The 15,801-nt window shown below is 44.8% G+C and overlaps 1 protein-coding gene across 1 annotated transcript; it reads right to left on the reverse strand.

Moving 5' to 3' along the window:
- Positions 1-12,771: 12,771 nt before the first annotated feature.
- On the reverse strand, positions 12,772-14,740 carry LOC108255455 (uncharacterized). Its single transcript, XM_017451396.3, has 2 exons — positions 14,250-14,740; positions 12,772-13,659 (listed from the first exon to the last, which is right to left on the reverse strand). Exons 1-2 carry the CDS (start codon positions 14,329-14,331, stop codon positions 13,037-13,039), a joined length of 705 nt encoding a protein of 234 aa, XP_017306885.2. The 5' UTR covers positions 14,332-14,740; the 3' UTR covers positions 12,772-13,036.
- Between the last annotated feature and the right edge of the window lie 1,061 nt (positions 14,741-15,801).

Here is a 15,801-nt window from a genome sequence, read left to right on the forward strand (position 1 = left end):
AGGAGCATGTGCGCGAATGAAAAGTATTACAAAAGCAGCCCCTATTTTTATTCAGCAGAAAGGTTGATAACAACAATAATGACTCAGCACCAGTACTGTTCGCTGAAGAAGAAGAAAAAGCACGTGATCCACTCGTCAAGACAACGGACATGCTAGACACCACTACATTTACATTTATTCATTTATTCATTTAGCAGACGCTTTTATCCAAAGCGACTTACAAATGAGAAAATACAAGCAAAGTGATATATCAAGCAGAGAACAATACAAGTAGTCCTACCATACAAGATCCATTAATTGAGTCCCAGCAGAAGCAAAGTGCGCAGAGTAGAGGTGTACGTGTCAGAGAAATTTATTTATTTATTTATTTATTTATTTATTTAGGGGTTGGTAAGGCGTTCACAGAAGAGGTGGGTCTTTAGCTGTTTTTTGAAGATGGTGACAGATTCTGTGGTCTGGATTGAGGTTGGAGGTTCATTCCACCACTGAGGAACAGTTAGTTTGAATGTTCTTGAAAGGGACCTTGAGCCACGCTGAGTAGGTACTACTATGCGTCGGTCATTGATTGATCGCAGACTGCATGAGGGAACATAAGCCTTCAGGAGAGAGTTGAGGTAGGAGGGTGCTGTTCCAGACAAGGTCTTGTAGGTGAGCATCAAGGCCTTGAATTTGATGTGAGCGGCTACAGGAAGCCAGTGGAGGGAGATGAAGAGGGGTGTGACATGGGCGTGCTGCTGTATTCTGAATCATTTGAAGGGGTGTGATGGGGCTGGCCGGGAGGCCTGAGAATAGTGAGTTGCAATAGTCCAGTTTTGAGATAACAAGAGCCTGGACTAGTAGTTGTGTAGCCTGTTCAGTGAGGTAGGATCTGATTTTCTTGATGTTATACAGGATGAACCTACAGGACCGTGCATTTGATATGTGGTCTGTAAAGGACAAGCTGTCATCGAGAATCACCCCATGGTTCCTGGCCGTCCGACGAGAAGCTCAGATTTTGCCAGGTTGAGCTGAAGGTTGTGTTCCCTCATCCAGACCGAGATGTCTGACAGGCAAGCACTACGAACTACCAACAAAAAAATGCGATTACAATGCATTATAAATGGGCTTTAATGAAAATGTTACCACAAATTCTGTTACTATTGCATAATAATATGCAGTAAAATAATAATGGTAACACTTTACAATAAGGTTCAATTTTTTTTGTATTAGTTAACTACATTACCCAGTATACTACATAAGTTAACATGAACTAACATTAAAAATACATTAACTAGGATTAATAAATGCTATTACTGTAAATATAAACACAATCTAGCAAAATTTAAAAATCACATGTTATATTTAACATTAGTTAATGCACTGAATGCAGGTTAGAGTTAGACCTAAGCGAAACCGAAATCCAACCTAATCTAACCTTATCCTAACTGAAATCTCAAACCCTGCCTGCCAAACTCACATGTCGATAACATTTCAAATCAGCAATAAAATATGACAGGAATGGTATAATTATTGTTTCATATTGTAGGGAGCACAGACACACAGGAGGCCATTTTAGTGTTTCCCGTGGAGAAATCTTTATTCAGGACAGTCTGTGAAGGGGGTGTGGGTGCACGTGTGTGTGTGTGTGCGTTGAAGTGCGATCGTTCGGTGAAGGTCTCAGTTGTCTGCAGGGTTGCCGGAGTCATGCTGGGGGTTTCCCGAGTGGCAGGGACCCCGTTCTGCCGTTCCGCTCTTCTGGAGCTCCTTCAGGACCTCCCCTAGGTGGAACAGGTGATCACCAGAGTGGAACAGCAGAACGGGGTCCCTGCCACTCGGGAAACCCCCAGCATGACCCCGGCAACCCCGCAGACAACTGAGACCTTCACCGACCAAGTGGAGGACTGGATGACCACATCGTCCAGGTAGCCAGCTGCGAAGGCATGATGGGGTTGCAGGACAATGTCCATCAGCCACTGGAACATTGGGGGCAACGTTGTGGAGCCCGAATGGGAGAACCTGGTATTGCCAGTGGCCGTTCGCCATGCTGAAGGCCATCTTCAGTCTCGCTTTTGGGCCCAGTGCCACTTGCCAGTAGCCTTTGGTTAGGTCCAGGGTGAATATGAACCGAGCCCTCCCCAATCGCTCCATTAGGTTGTCCACTCGGGGGAGGGGATAGCTGTCGAACTCCGAGACCTGGTTCAGCTTCCAGAAGTCATTGCATATGCGCATACTTCCGTTGCGCTTCGGCACGACTATGATGGGGCTGGACCAGGGGCTGTTGGATTCCTCTATGATGTTGTCCCACAGCATTTGGCCGACCTCCTCCTCGATAGCCTTGCGGTGGGCCACCAGGACACGATAGGGACCACCACCCCCGGCCGGGTCTTGATCTCATGGTGGACCAGCTGTGTCATTCCTGGGGAGGTAGAGAACACATCTGTGAATTGACTTACCAACTCTGATAGCTCCTGTCTTTGCACGGGGGTGAGGTCTTCACCCAGCTGGACCAAGGTCGGGCCGCAACATACAATAAAATAAAAAAAAAGAAAAGAAAAGGGTTGGCGAGACCAAGATTGCGTTTACTTTGTTTTTATTCTCCAAACGGAGCACTTTTTTTATATATATACAGTGAGGGAAAAAAGTATTTGATCCCCTGCTGATTTTGTATGTTTGCCCACTGACAAAGAAATGATCAGTCTATAATTTTAATGGTAGATTTATTTGAACAGTGAGAGACAGAATAACAACAAGAAAATCCAGAAAAACGCATGTCAAAAATGTTATAAATTGATATGCATTTTAATGAGGAAAATAAGTATTTGACCCCCTCTCAATCAGAAAGATTTCTGGCTCCCAGGTGTCTTTTATACAGGTAACGAGCTGAGATTAGGAGCACACTCTTAAAGGGAGTGCTCCTAATCTCAGCTTCTTACCTGTATAAAAGACACCTGTCCACAGAAGCAATCAATCAATCAGATTCCAAACTCTCCACCATGGCCAGGACCAAAGAGCTCTCCAAGGATGTCAGGGACAAAACTGTAGACCTACACAAGTCTGGAATGGGCTACAAGACCATTGCCAAGCAGCTTGGTGAGAAGGTGACAACAGTTGGTGTGATTATTCGCAAATGGAAGAAACACAAAAGAACTATCAATCTCCCTCGGCCTGGGGATCCATGCAAGATCTCACCTTGTGGAGTTGCAATGATCATGAGAACAGTGAGGAATCAACCCAGAACTACACGGGAAGATCTTGTCAATGATCTCAAGGCAGCTGGGACCATAGTCACCAAGAAAACAATTGGTAACACACTACACCGTGAAGGACTGAAATCCTGCAGTGCCCGCAAGGTCCGCTGCTCAAGAAAGCACATATACATGCCCGTCTGAAGTTTGCCAATGAACATCTGAATGATTCAGAGGACAACTGGGTGAAAGTGTTGTGGTCAGATGAGACCAAAATGGAGCTCTTTGGCACCAACTCAACTTGCTGTGTTTGGAGGAGGAGGAATGCTGCCTATGACCCCAAGAACACCATCCTCACCGTCAAACATGGAGGTGGAAACATTACGCTTTGGGCCTGTTTTTCTGCTAAGGAGACAGGACAACTTCACCGCATCAAAGGGACGATGGACGGGGCCATGTACCATCAAATCTTGGGTGAGAACCTCCTTCCCTCAGCCAGGGCATTGAAAATGGGTCGTGGATGGGTATTCCAGCATGACAATGACCCAAAACACACGGCCAAGGCAACAAAGGAGTGGCTCAAGAAGAAGCACATTAAGGTCCTGGAGTGGCCTAGCCAGTCTCCAGACCTTAATCCCATAGAAAATCTGTGGAGGGAGCTGAAGGTTCAAGTTGCCAAACGTCAGCCTCGAAACCTTAATGACTTGGAGAAGATCTGCAAAGAGGAGTGGGACAAAATCCCTCCTGAAATGTGTGCAAACCTGGTGGCCAACTACAAGAAACGTCTGACCTCTGTGATTGCCAACAAGGGTTTTGCCACCAAGTACTAAGTCATGTTTTGCAGAGGGGTCAAATACATATTTCCCTCATTAAAATGCAAATCAATTTATAACATTTTTGACATGCGTTTTTCTGGATTTTTTTTGTTGTTATTCTGTCTCTCACTGTTCAAATAAATCTACCATTAAAATTATAGAATGATCATTTCTTTGTCAGTGGGCAAACGTACAAAATCAGCAGGGGATCAAATACTTTTTTCCCTCACTGTATAGTGGTTTCAATGTTGAGAAGCCGGCCAGGCCAAAATAATAAACAAAAATACCCTCTAACTTTACCAAAGAAAACTAATTAAACTACAAGAAAAGAAAACAAAAGTACACCGTCTTCCCTCACTTCCTAGCTAACCCAAAAACAAGAGAAAAGAAGAAACACAAATGGCACCGACTTCCTACTAACCACTCTTACCCATGCACTATTTACAGACGTGACTATTAGTGGGTTAATTAACAAAAATAATATGTACATATATATACAAGGGTATCACATGAATCGTAATGGGACAGAGCATAAACAAAGTCAAAACAGGCATAATGTCATACACAGGCGAAATGCACTTCTCTGTACACACATTGCAATGGCAATGATCTGCCCTGGGATGGAGAATGACGAGGCTTAAGTACACTTCCGGAAACATGCAGGCAACCAATCCTGTCGCACAAGGCCGGAGCAGGGGTGGACAAGACGTGATCATCCAGTAGCAAGCCGGAGCATACGCATGCAGTAGGTGGGGCCTATAGAAGGGGGAGGAGACAAAATAAATCCATTCCACCACCGACAGACACACAAATGGCACATAGAGCAAACAGATATACATTGAATAACATAACACCCTCGCTGTGACCCATGTCCTGGGCCATGAACGCAGACACTACTGGTGCCGGCTCTACCCATTTCTTCAGCAGGTTCACATGGTACATTTGTGCCTTCGCTCGCTTACTGGGCTGTTGCAGGTGATAGTTCACAGCCCCCTTCCTGTATGGCCCTTGCCACCAGGCTAGGAACTTTCAGGAGCTGTTCGGCATGAGTAGGAGCACCTGATCCCCAGGTTGGAACTCCTGGGGTTGCACCGGGTGGTTGTGCTCTTGTTTCTGCTCCTCCTGGGTGGCTCTCATATGTTCCTGGATGATCGGGGCCACTCGGTCAATCCTCCCCTGCATCTCCTGCACATAATCGATGACCGAGCGGAATGGGGAGGGCTGTTCCTCCCAGGCTTCCCGGGACATGTCCAGTAGTCCTCAAGGTCGCCATCCGAAGAGGAGTTCGAAAGGGGTGAACCCGTGGAGGCTTGGGGGCACTCCCAGACGATGAGGAGAATGTAAGGTAGGAGGAGGTCCCAATTTCTCCCTTCTTTGTCTACCACCCACCGTAGCATCTGCCTCAAGGTTTGGTTGAACCTCTGGATGAGCCTGCCGGTCTGTGGGTGGTAGATGGACGCCTTCAGGTGTTTAACCTGCAACAGCCGACACAGATCAGACATTAGTTTGGAGACGAAAGGCATACCTTGGTCTGTCAAGATGTCCTTCGGTATCCCCACACGGCTGAACAGGAGCACCAGTTCTCTCACGATGTTACGGGAGGTGGCTTTGTGTAGCGGCACCGCCTCGGGGTAGCGGGTGGCATAGTCCAGGATGATGAGTATGTACTCGTGGCCCCGGGTGGATTTTGGAGCAGGGAAGTCTCTGGTTCGGACTCTGGTCGACCCCTTCTATCTGACGCACCTGGGCCCAGCAATGTTTCAGGCGGTTGTCCTCCTTCTGCTCCCGCCTGAAGTTCCCCTGCCGGTTCGCCTGTTGGAACACATATGAGATCGGGTTAGCATGTGTGTGTGGCTCACCTTCTGCTGTGGTGTCCCCCTCATCTTGTGCCAGGCAGGCCTGCCAGGCTCGTCTCTCCTTCGCTTGCTGGGGTGCCCTCCTGGATTTGGGAGCTGGGTTGGCCGGGAACCCTGGCCAGTCTCTTCCCAGAAGCAGCGGCACAGGGAGGTCGGGGATGACGCCGACTAGGAGTGGCCAGGTGCCTGTTTTACCCTGTATCTGGACCTCGGCAGCGGGGACTTCCCGGGCATCCCCATGGACGCAAATTACAGTGATGGTCCCGTTCCTGCAGATTTTTTTTGGCAGGATTGTTGGTCGGGCCAGGGTCACTGTGCTCCCGGAGTCCAGCAGGACGGTGACTGGGCTTCAACCCACACAGTCAAAGTAGGTGCTCTTCGTGGGTTCGGCGTGTGGAGGGCGCACCCTGACAGCCAGGGTTTCTGGGCCTTCTTCGGTGTCTCCAGGTCCGGCTTCGTCAGCATGGGCTCGTCCCTGGGTGTCCCGTACACGGGCTGGCTTCGGTGGTTCCCCCAACCCCCCACCCCCTGGAAGTAGCGCTGGTGTTCGGGCCGGTGTGGTGGGAATATTCTAGGTGGGCTGCGGGATCGCCGTCCTTCCTGGCCAAGTTCCAGGGTGGTCAAGGTGTGCTCCAGGGCGATTAGGAGTACCTTGGGCATCCCCGGTGCCTGCATCCCCATGGCCTGGCATTCTGTGGGCGTCAGAGTCCTTAGGAATCGATCCATGGCCACCTTCTCTGCAACCTCGATGGCAGTATATAGGTCGGGTTGGCGCAACCTCTGGTTATGCGCAGGAGGGTGTCTATCTGCCTGTGTGGCTTGACCCCCAGCCAGCAGCTGTTTTGGTGGAACTCCACTGCCGCCTGGTGGGGGGTTCGCCCACACCACGCTAGAATCTCCTTCTTCACTTTTCCATAGTCCGCCACTTCGGCCCGAGGATGTGTGGCCACTCGTCGATGCCCCAGTCTTCGCAGTGGCCGATCCGTTCGAAGGCCTCTAGGTAGGCCTCGATGTCGTCCTCTGGGATCAGTGGGGGAAGCAGGCGTCGGACCTCGCGGCTGAGATCAGGGAGAGGCGTGGTGGCTGCGGGGGGCGTTGCTTTCAGGGCCACCAGTTTCCGGGTCACGACCTGCAGGCTTTGGGCAAGCTGCTGCGTCACAACCTGCTGCTGGAGATTCGACTTCAAGAGATGCTGCAGCATTTTCTTTTTTCTTTTTTGTTCTCTTTTTTTGTGAAGTGGGAAGATTTATCTATAAAAAAAGTTGTTTTTTTTTTTTTGTTTTGTTCAGGTGGGTGGGTCTGTACTCATGCCCGCATCCTCCACCAGTGTAGGGAATTTAGCCATCGGTGGGCAAAGCACAGACACACAGGAGGCCGTTTTAATGTTTCCCCTGGAGTATCTTTATTCAGGACAGTCTGTGAAATGGGTGTGGGTGCGCATATGTGTGTGTGTGTGTGCATTGAAGTGCGGGTCTCAGTCATCTGCGGGGTTGCTGGGGTCGTGTTGGGGGTTTTCCGAGTGGCAGGGACCCCGTTCTGCCGTCAGGCAACGCCACTGTTGCAGCCAGGAGGTGGAGTCTTCGCTCGCATCGGAATCCTCTGAAAAAACACACAACAGCAATTAGCTGACATGCACTCGTCAAAAATTGTCTGATAACACACAACACAGACTTGCGCACATGCACTGAGAGACTTCTCTCCCATTGCGAGTGGAGTATCGCCCTTTTATACTCTCCCCTCGCCTGCTGGATGGTGGATTTCTGTTCCACGCACCATTCACCAGCCGTGTGTGTAGGTTTGGAGGCCCCGCACTGCCACCACGTGCTCTCTGGCTGTCCAAAACATTGGTGGTGCTAAGCGGGGCTTTCTCTTCAGCACCACCGCGGCAGTCGCGGGAGGAGTGATCTTTGTTTCTTGTGCGCCGCGCACCAGCCTGTCACCACGATGTTCACATAGCTGAAATATAGTATATTTCCGTTTGTTTCGGCCAACATGTATGTGCCGTGCTGATTGCAAGTCTCACGAAGCCAACCACATTACAGCTGTTTTTATGGAGTATCTAAGAGCAGCTGCAATGACCTTGGAAATACCCAGCAATGACTTTGCCTACTCACACTCTTCTTTGGAATGTTAGAATTCAAATTTTTCTTCCCTAGCATCTTTTGTCATGTTGGTGAAAGTTCAATATCAAGGCGTGAAGAAATTTGTAAAATTGATAAACGATTTTACATTCCAAGACTTTCTCACTGAAGGTAAGCTTGTGCTACTGCTTAGAAATGTGCTGTAGATAGTCATGTATCAACTATGCTTGAGACATAAGCTGACATCAGAAGTCTATATGACTTGTCTCCATGTTTCAAGGCTGTGCTGTTTGTACTTGATAAGTTATTAAAGGGATCATGACATGATTTTTTTTATCTTCCCTGAGATATAATTATAATATTAGTAAAGTTTTTTGCACAAAAAACATACAAAATGTAGCAATTTATAACTTTTTTCTACACTTTCTCTGACTGAAACAACAATTTTTTTGTCCTTTACTGTTAAGACTTCAATGTAACCACTCACCCTGTGATGGATTGGCACCCTGTCCAGGGTGTACCCCGCCTTGTGCCCGATGCTCCTGGGGTAGGCTCCAGGTTTCCCCACGACCCTGAAGAAGAAGTAAGCAGTAGAAGATGGATGGATGGATGGATGGATGGATGGATGTCACCACTCATGGCTATGGATAACATACACCCTACTGTCTTCACTCCCATTGGTAGTCGCTACACCAAGTCTTGCTGTAGGGTCAGTCATATACAAATGTATTTGCCCGTGTGATGTCACAAATCCTGCCACTTCCAAATGAGCCGTTTTTGGAGCTTGGTTAAATAAATGCTCTTTTTGTACTAAAACAGATGTATTACGCTATGAAACCTGCAGGACGTTTTAATGGTACAATGATATGTTAAAAGATTAAGGACAATTTTATTTTAGATTTTGATTTCTCATGTCATGATTTGGTTTACCTTAAATATGAACAAATAAATTTTAATGTCTATGTTCATGCCAATGATAAAATTACTTTTCATTTAAAAGCAAATTTGGGCTAAAAGCAAAAACTGCTGCTCTTCAAGTCTTCGATGACACAGATATTAATGTAGAGGAGGACAACTTCCACGAATTGATTGAAAGCAGTCCACATTTATGCTTAACTGTAAGATGTCTGGAAGAAAATCTTTTTGCTGGATTGCCTGAAGGTAAATAAATGATAGAATTTCAGACATTCTTTCAAGGGCTCCAGTGTAACAATATTCTGGGGACAAAAGAAATGCGTTTGGGACAGAGAAACAATCCCAATATTACACTGGTGGGGCATCCTTAGTTTTACTATTATTATTGTTGTTGTTGTTGTACTTTGATTTGTAATGCAAAATCCTTGCCTTCCAGCAGCAAAGAACACTCATGGGTGTTTGATGGTTGTCTGAAAGGTGTATCTGTATCTCTGATTGAATTTAACAGAAACATGAAAATGATGTTTTGTTTTCTCTGTCAGAGTTTTCACCCACAACATCCTCAACCCCCAGTACATGCACTGATACTTTTTCACTCTCTTCAATGGATGATGAAGAGACAGAGAGGGTGGGGCAGAATCAAAGAGCAAGGACCAGCATCAGAGAAACCATAGATGCTGAAAAGGCAAAACAGGTATATATACATATGTTTTTACTCATGGTTAATTTGTCTGTGTAATACATCACTTTACATCTATGTTTTATTAGTCTTAATGCTTGTTTTCCCTCCCCGGTGTCATGTGACTTGTTAGTGTTACAAGGTCTCAGGTGTGAATGGGGAGCAAGTGTGCTAAATTTAGTGTCATCGCTCTCACACTCCCTCATACTGGTCACTGGAAGTTCAACATGGCACCTCATGGCAAAGAACTCTCTGAGGATCTGGAAAAAAGAATTGTTGCTCTACATAAAGATGGCCTAGGCTATAAGAAGATTGCCAAGACCCTGACACTGAGCTGCAGCACAGTGGCCAAGACCATACAGCGGTTTAACAGGACAGGTTCCCCTCAGAACAGGCCTCGCCATGGTAAACCTAAGATGTTGAGTGCACGTGCTCAACGTCATATCCAGAGGTTGTCTTCGGGAAATAGACATATGAGTGCTGCCAGCATTGCTGCAGAGGTTGAAGGGGTGGGGGGTCAGCCTGTCAGGGCTCACACCATACGCTGCACACTGCATAAAATTGGTCTGCATGGCTGTCTTCCCAGAAGGAAGCCTCTCCTCTCTTTATGTCTCCAGACTTAAACCCTATTGAGCATCTGTGGGGCATCTTCAAACGGAAGGTGGAGGAGCACAAGGTCTCTAACATCCACCAGCTAAGTGATATCGTCATGGAGGAGTGGAAGAGGACTCCAGTGGTTAAGGGTTAAGGCAGTACTGGAAAATAATGGTGGCCACACAAAATATTGACACTTTGGGCCCAATTTGGACATTTTTACTTAGGGGTGTACTCACTTTTGTTGCCAGCGGTTTAGACATTAATGGCTGTGTGTTGAGTTATTTTGAGGGGACAGCAAATTTACTTAAAACGCTTAGCTTTCCTCAGAAACAAAGTGTTTAACATTTTACATTTTGGCACTACTCCTTTCCTTTTTTTCATACCATTTTTGAAATTCTACTTTATTTATTTATCTGTTATTTATATTTTCTCATGGCAACTCAGCGAGGCTCATCGCACTCAATCAATGGACACTGGATTATTAAACCATTTTTGAAGGGGGTGTTATTGGCTGGAAACTTGTTTCATCAATAGAGCTGGACCGTATCATTGATGAATGAATTTGAATCGCCAGCTACTCCTTCATTCTGACTTTTTTTCAAATGTTTGTTTTCACGTTGAGTCTTTGCTGGGCTGTCTTAACTATTCAGGTTTGGGTGGTTTGCCCAGAAGCTCGGCGAGATGAGATTAACTTTGCCATCTTTGTCATCAAGTTCATACATATTCCCATTTCTTTTAGTGGAAATGTCAAAAAACTGGTTACATAACTGCTTAAATAACAAATTCATGCAATCAGTGGTCTTACTGTCTGGCAACACCCCAAAAGGCACACTTAAATTGTACAGATCATGCTGTGATTTTATTTAGCGCTCTACATTAACAGGCCATATAGTAAATAGTGAAAGTAAGTGAAGGAGCAATTTCAGACAGGGCTTTAGTGTTCACCCCATGCACACACACAACACACACAGAGCTATCATTCTAGTTTGGGGATTTTCCGGTTCATGACTCCTAGATGGCGATAACCACAAGTCCATCCATGAGTTGCACGTAAGGTGCTGAACTGATTACACCTCGCCATGTGTAACATGGGTGGTACAACTAGCATTCCACTTTTGACAACAAAGCAGTTTTCTTGCCACTAAAATTAAACATTCTGGAGGGAGTGCGATCTTATATAAAATTCACCAGTGTATATTACATTTATGGTATTTGGCAGGCACCCTTATCCAGAGCGACTTACATTTATCTCATTCGTACATCTGAGCAACTGAGGGTTAAGGACTTTGCTTAGGGGCCCAACAGTGGCAGCTTGAACTCACAACCTTCTGAGCAGTAGACCAACCAACCATCCTACAAGATGAAGGAGAAGCCGTCTGTGACCCTTCACCCAAGATAGGCACTACATTGGGAGTTTGCTCAATTGCAACAAAAAGTGAATGTATTTAATTATTAATTAATTATTTAATTGAAAAAAAATATATTTGCTTTAATCCTGCTAAGCACCTAAGTTAAGCTTATTGGCTACTTCCACAATGGCACTGCTTCTGCTAGTGGGCATATGCGCTCTACTGTCTTCATTCCCAGTGGTAGTCACTGCAACAAGTTGCTCCAAATTTGTGTGTATACTGTGTGGATGTGTGGGTCTGCGTGTTTACTCTGAGCTTGTGCCCTTCGTCTTGCTCCTAAAGTGAGACGCACGCACCAAGTTCACTACAAAGCGCACATCTTAAGCTCCCTCAGTAGGGGCTAAAATCATGACTAAGCAAGGGTTTCCTGACTGCATTTACACACAAGCAGACACTTTTCAAGCAGCCTGTGTGTGGAAGATGCTGGATTATAGGGCCAACTGATATGCCCCTGTCCCACACTAAGACACTGAGAATGACGCAGTACTAAACAAAATGACCTCTGGGCTTATGAGTTGGCATTCGCCACTCTGAAATGTAAGTCACACCATTGATAGCTTATACATCTATTTGTTTGTTTGTTTATCAGCCTATAGGTTGAGTTTTTGAACTTCCTTAAGCATATTTCCCGAAATATTAAGTGAAAATACTTCTATGTTCTATGGATGCTTCTTCTGGGTTCTATGGATGGTCCCACATGGGTATTGCACTTCCCAAAAATAGTTCATGAACAAGTCACCCCCTGTATGTAATGTAAACTGGTTATTCAAACACTCCGGTCTATCTGCATCTCTCTGATATCTGCTGTTTCACCTGTAAACTAATAAATTGACCAACATGCTGCAATCACGTGTGAGAATGAACTTGTTTCTACAGTAAAATTGCACCTTGGGATTTATGTTTATTTTGTGTTATAATACCAGCTTATTAATTATAGATAATTATAGATATGACAGCTTGGAATATTTTTGCTTATTAGAATTTAAACAATGTCCATGTTGTCCAATACTTGTGGGAGGAAAACAGTGCAATTACTTCTGCACACCAAGGTTTCAACTGAAGCTGTATTTCTACACTGTAATTATATGAGAAATCAATGAGAAGTGTTTACAGTGTTATAGTATAAGACAGAGACACTTGAGACATATTATGATAAAAAATATTGTTTATTGATTATTACAGATTTAACTAAATGCAATAATTAATAAAAAGTTTATTGTATTTAATAAACATAATAAAAAGACAACCTATTTTAGCACTAATATGTCTAGCCTACACATTTAATATATTTAAATTTGATAACTATACATTATATTAATGCTTATATCCTAAATCCACAATACAAATCCTACTGTACAAATGAAATGAGTGAACCGGAGAGAAGGCTAGCGTCCGAAAATACTTACCACAGATTTTTAGAAAGACTGATGCTGGAGACTAGAGGTGAAATACTTACCAGACTGGAAAATTCCTAAGACTGGAGCTTACCTCAAGGAAGCTTAATAGCGAGTGCCATACTGCTAATTAAGAGTAACTAGAAAACTAAGGGGAATGTCAGTGGAAACGGGAACAAGTCCAGTTGGGCCCAAAATTACGTCGTGAATGCTGATAACGACAAGAAGGACGTAAATCGCACTATCTTTAGTGTGAAAGAAGTGAAAAGTAAGGGAGAAGGATGATGAGCTCCTCTCCAAATCATTCTCAGTGTCTTCTTGCTCCTCATGTTGCCTACTTCTAGGAGTATCCTCTTCATTGTTGTCCTCTTCTTCACTCATCTGCACCCTCATCCTCATCCAGAAATTCGCTCTGCTGGATGGAGTATCTTCAGCTGGTACGAATGGCAATGTAGGGGATACGTGCCACGAAGGGGACAAGCTCCTCTCCCAACCAGCAAAGTCAATCAGCTCATCGTCTTCATCTTCTTGCTCCAAACGCTGTCTTCTTCTCGGAGGGGCCTCTTCGGTGTTGTCCTCACTCATCTGCTCCCTCCGTCTCCTCCCCCGGTGTACATTCTCCCCAGCAAAACAAGTGATACCTACCTGATCAGGACTGTAGGACTCCTCATTGTCACGAGCCTCCACGGTGTTGCACTGGAGCTCACTGGCAAGCAGCAGGTCAGACGGGGTTTCCTCCATCCATGTTCCTGTGTGAAGGGAGATGAAGTGAGATACATCTCCACATTTCGTAAAAAAGAATCAAAACAAACTTTAAGTAAACCATGTAACATTAAAAAAAACAACAATTTAAACCAAGCGCTAGCAAATCAGGTGTCCTGACATTTCATCCTACAGTCAGTGTTCTACCAGGGCTTACTGTGCATGCGCACATCAATATCGCCTCTTTTTGTGACGTTGCACAACACGCCCATCATTTTATACTACTTGCTCGTGGACTTGGAAATCTGATAGGGTATTTTGCAGTGTAAACTCACCACACCTGTTTATTTGATATCAGTAGGACAGTCTGATAGGGTATTTTGCAGTGTAAAATCACCACACCATTGCCTAATAAGAATCTTCGACAGAGTTACACTAAATTATTTTCCGAAGTCAGCAGAAACCCACAGTAGGGGGTTTTTGATGTGGTAGGATGATGGATCCATAGATATTAGCTATAATTGTGCGCTTCGGTAGAACACCGGTTTAGTGCTATTTTGATAACGCTGTGTTTAAAGCACTTGTGCTTAACTGAAATGAAGTGTGTGTGATGCTGAAAGGAAAAGGGGTAACTTACCGTTGCTGTCAGACAGTCCGCTCACTCCGGTCTCAGGTTTATCCTCCAGGAGCTGCGGCAATTCTTCTCTCCTAAAGATCATCGCTGCGACGCCACAAGTGCTGCCGGGATGATCGTAGCGGTGACTCGGTGCCGGGATGACTGTAGCGGTGACTCGGTGCCGGGATGACTGTAGCGGTGCCGGGATGATCGTAGCGGTGACTCGGTGCCGGGATGACTGTAGCGGTGACTCGGTGCCGGGATGACTGTAGCGGTGCCGGGATGATCGTAGCGGTGACTCGGTTCAGGAGTTGATTGCAGATCGCCATGTAGAAAACGGTCAGAGATTGAAACTCGCACGTGTAATCCAGAGAGAGTTTGAGAGGTTTAGAACTGAAGTTCCATCGCTCCGTCTCGCTTTATATACCCTCCTAAACCTTCGAAAATAAACATTCTAAAATTTGAAAATAAACATTTAAGAACAAGCAGAAGTCTTAAAGCTGTCGCCCTGACCTGTGACGTCACATCCAATAGTGGCACGCGCTGTTTCTCCCGGAACCAATTACTCATTCAGTCTTATAGATATTATTTTATATTTTATAATGGTGGCTTTCTCGAGTTTTGTAGCAGTTGTTTATAATTTTAATATATAATTTATGCACATAATATAGTCTCTCTCGCTCTCGATATATATTTATATTTCAATAATATATAAATAGTAAATCATATTTAAGTACTGTATCCATATAAACAGTGTGTAGAGAGATTCTGGATTTTGGATTACCATTTTTAGTAAATTAATAAAAACAAATTTTCATATATATTAATGGTAGGTGTCTAAAGTGTCTGTAGTGTATGAATGAGTCTGTATGTGATTGTGCCCTGTGATGGACTGGAACCCTCTCCAGGGTGTACTCCGCCTTGTGCCCGATGCTTCCTGGGGCCCTGAAAAGGAGTAAGTGGTTGAAGATGGATGGATGGATAATATAGTATGAAACCACATGTACTGAGAGCCTTTTGTCAGTGTGTAACATTGTCGTGTCCATGTTGGGAAGCTTCTGCCTGATTTGACATTTTTATGCTTTTTTTTGTCAGCCCTCATTAGTCGATTTGGTGGTTACTTTTATGCAAAGTGACTTACTTAGAAAAAATCCATGTTGAAGCTGAGCTCAAACCCAACTATCAGGTATCAGAGAATGTGATTATGTAAGGAACAAAGCTCACTTTTACAGGAAAATAATCAAAGATGAGGTGGTGTGATGTCACATCCCAAAGTGTTTTATATTCCCCTTATAGTGTTAGACTGTAATGTTACAAACATAAAAATGTTTTTGGAACATTTCTCACACAACATTCACACGAAAGGTTAGTGAAAATGTCCCTATACACTTAATGTTGCAGCAATAGTGTATAAATGTCGACAGATTATATGGTCTCAAGAAAAGTTACTAGAACTGTAACACTTTTGTTAGCTGACAGGGTGCAAGTGTGGCTTTCTCTCAGCCCTGGGATTTGAACAAAAACATTTCCATTACTAGCATCTAGCAACTAGCATTAAGCTACCACCTTATAT

This window comes from Ictalurus punctatus, chromosome 22 (assembly GCF_001660625.3).
Source record: "Ictalurus punctatus breed USDA103 chromosome 22, Coco_2.0, whole genome shotgun sequence".
NCBI classification, from domain to species: Eukaryota; Metazoa; Chordata; class Actinopteri; order Siluriformes; family Ictaluridae; genus Ictalurus; species Ictalurus punctatus.

Excerpts from the sequence above, each read along its gene's own strand:
- LOC108255455 (XM_017451396.3), bottom strand. The coding sequence starts at position 14,331 with ATGATCTTTAGGAGAGAAGAATTGCCGCAGCTCCTGGAGGATAAACCT. Across the intron at positions 13,660-14,249 it reads CGGACTGTCTGACAGCAACG|GAACATGGATGGAGGAAACC; the intron begins GTAAGTTACCCC and ends CCCTTCACACAG.